The sequence below is a fragment of the Felis catus genome, chromosome B4 (genome assembly GCF_018350175.1).
Source record: "Felis catus isolate Fca126 chromosome B4, F.catus_Fca126_mat1.0, whole genome shotgun sequence".
Taxonomy (NCBI): domain Eukaryota; kingdom Metazoa; phylum Chordata; class Mammalia; order Carnivora; family Felidae; genus Felis; species Felis catus.
In genome coordinates, this window is record NC_058374.1 from 41344142 (window position 1) to 41350141 (window position 6000).

General features: G+C 50.8%; 1 protein-coding gene across 2 annotated transcripts in view; it reads right to left on the minus strand.

The window, feature by feature from the left end:
- Nucleotides 1-5110, minus strand: part of VWF (von Willebrand factor) — a 137407-nt gene extending 132297 nt beyond the window's left edge. The window contains exons 1-3 of one of the 2 annotated variants that reach the window (XM_045060755.1): nt 4501-4792; nt 3693-3747; nt 1814-1978 (exon numbers count right to left, since the gene is read on the minus strand). In XM_045060755.1, the coding sequence (XP_044916690.1) occupies nt 1814-1978; nt 3693-3747 (220 nt within the window). In that variant the 5' untranslated portion in view covers nt 4501-4792. 2 annotated transcript variants of the gene reach the window in all.
- Nucleotides 5111-6000: the final 890 nt, after the last annotated feature.

Here is a 6000-nt window from a genome sequence, read left to right on the forward strand (position 1 = left end):
GAGAACTACTGAACCAGCCACACCGACCTCCCCACTAGGCTGCACTGAAGGAACATGCATTCCTTCCAGCCTCTTCCCTGTGTTCAGGCTATCCCCACTGCACACATCCCCTGCCCTGTCCTCTCTGCCCAACCGAAACTCCTCACCCAGGGCTCCTCACATGCCATGCTTTTCAGGAAATCAGCTCTTGGGTACAACAGAGCCCCGTGCTTTGTGGATCCCCATCCCCTCCCTCACCTTCAGTGCTGCCGGAGACCCCGGTTACCCAAGCACCAGAAAACAAAGATGCATAAGGCCTGGTCCTTGCCCTTGTGGGGGGGGGGTGCTCACAGAGGAGGAAGACAAATGGCAGTCTGGCGAAGTTCAGTGCCCTGAAGTCACACTGTGACAGGGTTTCCAGCAGAGGCAAGGTGGATGGTGACAGCCAAAGAAGCAGGGGAGCCTCAAAATTAAGGCAGCTATCAGCTCATGTAGCTCCCAAACAGCCTCGCCCCACATTGAGCACTGAGGGCTGCATCCAACCTGGGAGACCCTGGAGACCGGTGGAGTGACCTCTCCGGGGGCCTTACTGCCTGCATCTCGGCAAGGGTCTGAGTGTTGCCAAAAACTGTCTTTGGCCAAACCTGGATCAGTCTCCTCTGAGCCCTCCTCTCCATCAGGTCTCCACCTTAGACTCTGTCCTCGGTCTGATTGGTTCAGTTTAGCAAGAATCCTGCTGGATTAGTTTATCGAAAATCCCCTGGCCTCAATATCTGACCAATTCCTCATGCCCCTCCATCAATACTTATCACCCTGGCCTGACTTCAGCAAGAACCCTGTCACGTTGGCTTAACCAGATATTACCTTTGATGTTTCCCCTTGGTAATTTTCCATCCACTGACCCTCCACCCCCACCCAGCTGAAAGTCCCCACTCATCCTTGTTATATTTGGAGTGGAGAAGTAGAGCCCCATGTCTCTGCCCCACTGCAACCCCCCCCCATTGCAGTGGCCCCTCTTGAATAAAGCTTTCCTCACTGTCTATACCAAGTGTCATGAAAGATTTTGTTTTAACAATGTGGATCTGTCCATTGCCGTGTCATCTCCCCGAGGCTACGGACCCCGTCTTTGCTAGGTTTTGTAGCAGCCTCACTCACACATCGCACACATCTGATTCATTCTCAGAGTGTGAAGGTCACCAAACCACAATCCCCCATCACTGCCTGCAGCCCCACTCCTGGCCTTGGAGAGTGCCATCTCTCCTTAGTGCAGAGGGAATTTCCTGAATCCTGACAAACCCAGGATCAAAATCCAGCTCTTCCTTTTACTGTCAACCCTTGGGAGGATCAGACCACCTCTTTGGGCTCGGCACCTGTACCTACACCTCAGAGCCACTGTGGGGTGCAGTGATAACCCAGGCACATACCAGCACTTTCCCGGGGACACAGGAGGTGCTCAACATCAGGTAGGTACTCTGAATTCCACCAAGAACACAGCAATGACCCCTCCCGTTTTTCTAGGGGCTCTGTGTACTACAAAGCATCTTCTGGTTCACCATTTCTTTTGATGCTTTGGAGCTCCCAAAGTGCTGCCTGGACCCAGAGCAATGGACATGACCACTGGAAAAATATTTGCTTCATCCCACCAGGCTCCGATGGGAAAGACCCAGGGCCAGGCTAAGGGAAGCTCTTGGTCATGGAAGGCCATTTCCATCCATGGTTCCACAAGGATCTGCAAGCTCAGGCCCTACCAGAAAAATGCCCCTAGAGCCCCACAGTAGGGTTGAGCTTAGCTGACACCTGCTCTGAATCCCTCACTTCAGTGCCCCGGACTCACCAATAAGCGAGAAGGAGTGTTTCTGACAGTCCCCGGCCAGGAGGTAACTGCAGTCTCCCATAAAGCTGTACATGCTTTCATCAAAGGTGTTGATGAAGTCACCTCCAAAGAGGCTGCATCGAGCCATCGACGATCTGCCAACAGTCTCTTTTGCACAAAGGATCCCTGGAGGGAGAGACTACAGGTGAGCACAGCTGGGACCATCCAGCCACTGCAGCCTTGTGCCTAATAAAAATTGGGCTGTAGGGAAGTATTTTCCATCCCAAGCAAGACTAAAGCTGTTGCTTTTGGGGGCGCTTGGATGGCTTAGTCGGTTAAATGTCCAACTCTTGATTTCGGCTCAGGTTGTGATCTCATGGTTAGTGGGTTCAAACCCCATATCGGGCTCTGTGCTGATAGCACGGAGCCTTCTTAGGATTCTCTCTCTCTCCTTCTCTTTCTGCAACCCCCCCCCCAAAGTAAATAAACACTTTTTAAAAAAAAGTGTTGCTTTTGGCCCTCAAAAATGACCCAGGACTCGCAGCAATAACAGAGGAACAGCTTCTCAGAATATCTATTTGTTTTAATGACATTTACTTACTAATTTAAAATGTGATACATGCTTTATCAGAGAAAATTTGGGGAACACAGAAAAAATTCAATCAAGGTAAAATCATCATTAACCAACATTCCTTGATAACTGGACTTAACATTTTAGTTTTATCCTTCTGTTTCACAGCATATGGATATATAATTACAGGTTTTCTACAAATTTGTGATCATCCCATACAAACTATTTATAACCTGTTTATTTCTCAATGTATTGTAAAGAATTTATCATGCCATTGTGTATCCTTGCAAAACATGTTTTGCAGTGACTATAGCATATTTCACATCTAAATGTATACATTTATACATTATAATAATATTAACCCTATTATTAGGTGCTTAGCATTTTTCCAAATTTTTTAAAAGGTTGTAATGAGCAACCTTTTACATTAATCTACTATATCTTGAACAGTTTACATTCAAACAAATTAGCTGGTGTGTCTAACACACAGAATCTATGGAGTGTTAACTCCTTTAGGGCCATAAGCTAATTCCTCCCAGGAGACTCTCTTACCACCTTCACACTGTGTGTGTGTGTGTGTGTGTGTGTGTGTGTGTGTGTGTGGTCAGGTGGGGCACCACAATAGTAAATTTTTAAGTTTGCTGGATCCCCTGGCACAGGAACCATCTAGTAGGAAGATGTAGAGGGTATGAAAAATATACATTTTTCCCCCACACTAAACTGTGAGCAACAGGCTGGATTCTGCTGACCTGAGTGATCTAAGTGGGGACAAGCCAGAGTCAGAAAATGGTCCCTCTCACCATTCACAGACTCAGTATCTCAGCAAGGGAAGCAAGGCACTGTAGTCCAGTGCGAGTGGTGGTCTAGGACCCAGGAGAACTGACCTCTGACCTTTGCTTTATGTGACTTTGGAGCATTCATTTTTCCTCTCTGACCCTCAGTCTCTTCATCTGTACTATGGGAGATTCCATTAGATGACCTCTGCAATCCCTTCTAAAACTAGTCATCTGTCCAAGTCTTGGGTTCCTTCTTCCCCATCCAGCAGCCACATCATAGAAGACTGTTCTGTGTGACCCCTGTGCTTCTTAATTGTCCAGTCAGAGAAGGCATTTGCAGGTAGCTGCTCCTCGAGGAATACAAGTCAGGGGCAGGGGGCTCTGAAGAACCTTCACAGGAAGAATTAACCAGTGACTCTGGCAGGCTCAACCCAAGCCTAACACGGGACTTGGCACACAGGTGAGCTCCAGACGCACCTGCTGATTCCTGGAAGGGAGTTATTCCAAAAGACCCTGAGGCAGGAGTAAAGAATGGAAGCACTTTAGTACCCACCTGGCAAGGTGAGGGCCAGAGCAAGCAGCACTCTCGCAGGTCTGGCAGGAAACATCTGCAGAGAAGCAGGAGAAATGACTGGTGATCACTGCCCTCACAGATCATTGCTGGGATGTACTACTGTCCGTGTGTGAAGTGGGAAGAACAATTTTTTTTAAGCAAGAGAAAAGATTGATCCTTCCCGGCCCCTGTTTGCCCTTGAATATGGAAGACTGGTCCCCAAAAAAGCCCCTGGCCAGGCCCAAGCCCAAGAGTAACAATCACTGTGAGCCAGACCCCAGGCATCCTTCCCCAACCAGCAGTCCCAGAGCCCAGGCAGGCAAGGAACTAGGCCAGCCTGGCCTCTCACTCCCCTGCACTTCTGCAACAGCTAGGAGCCCATGCGTACCTGATTCCCTCCTGCCTTTTAATCCTTCCACGCTCGGCAGCAAGCTGGGGAGAAGAAGCTATTCTATGCTCTGTTCCTACCACAGGCACCCAGATGTGAAGAATGCTCAACAACCACGTTTGTAGGTCAGTCCCCGGCACTATGCCCCTGCTCAGGCAATGTGTGTTGGGCCGAGCTGTTAAATGGACAGGAGTCCAGTAGCCCGGGCCCAGGAAAGGCTCCCATCGTGTGCCCCCCTCCAGAAATAGAGAATCGACCCTGACTTCAGAGCCCACCCCAATCCCGTAGAGCCCCCGCCACAGCCCTCTCCTCTTGTTAAACAGGTATAGACTCTTATCACTTGAGATTTACTGGGGGTGACTCCTTTCCTACTCAGTGCCTCATCCAACCCAAGAGAGACAAACCCAGTCTGTTATATACCTGCGGAAGTAACACTTGGATGACATCAGATATGGCCACGTCTTGGTCTCAGAACGAGTGACCCTCTAAAACCTCCCAACACACAGGTATGTCAGGCTGCTCTCAGAATACACCCAGAGGTGAGGGCAGAACTCCTTCCAGTCTTGCCTCGTCAAGTAGTACAAGCAGTAGCACCACCACGAACAAAAGCAGCCACAGGACTCCCCAGGGACAAGTGGAGAGTGGGCCTTAGGAAGGTCCCTGGCTCCCTCCAAACAATCCCTTCTAGCCCCGGGACAGAGGACCCCGGTTCCCCAGGGTAAGGCCCAGTCCTGCTCTTCCTCCCCCAATTGAGCCAGCCCTGTTCCCAAAAGCCCAGACCTTTCCCTGCAAGCGGGGGCTGCAGGTATCTCCAAAGTCCCTTAGGAAGCCCAGTGCCGCACGATGGTGCCGCCGGCCTAGGCCATGTTCCCCAGCAGCTGAGGCCGATGGGACTGCTCGCAGCTCTGGACCGTTGCTGTTAAGTGACCCAGGGGCTGCGCACTCCCGGTGGCCAGGGGGAGATAAAGGCCGAGTTGTGACGTCCACCAGCCCCCCCTCCTTTCCCACCACAATAGCTGTGAGCTGCCACAGCAGGGCATTGGCCTCCTGTTAATTACCAGAAGGAAACAATGAGCGGAAATGGTATTAGAAATACCTCCAAGCCGATAAGGCTTTGAAGAGTTTGGTGGGAGACCTCGGCCAGCTGCCATAATGGGTTGCCTTGCCCTCCCCACGCCCCCCACACCGCAACCGCGATCCTGCCCACACACAGGATTCCATACAGACAGGGGACGACCACGAACGCTGGCCGGCCCAGGGCAGGCTGGCCCAGGCCAGGGAAGAATTCAGACCTGATCAACACAGCTTCTGGATCCGGCTTCCAAGGCCAGACACCGGGGAAGTTTGGAAAAACACCTCAACGTGAGCCAAATTGGTGGCTGTGTTTGGAGAAAGAAGAGAATGATGCTTCCTCTCCACGCTAAGGTATGAATGATGCAGTCCCGGCCCTGACAAAAACAGGCCGTTTGACTCACAGCTAGTGTCCAGGGACAAGGTAAGGATGAGGGGCCTGGACACAAGCCCAGGCTTTTGGAAAATGGTGGCCGGGATGGTTTAAGTCTAATCCTCCCCCAAGGACTCTTCCTCCCACCGCTGAGCCTGACTCCTCCCCGACCTTACACACACCCCACACATACACACACACCACACCCACAAGCACCACATACATACACCTCACATACAACACACACACCCCAAATGCACACACACCACATACGTATACTCACACCCCCACCATACACACATATTACACACACACACCACACAGGTGGATACACATATGTATATCACACACACCATAACATACACATCCTACACACACCACACACATACCACACGCACATACCACACCTACACCACACATGCACACACACCACATACGTATACTCACACCCCCACCATACACACATATTACACACA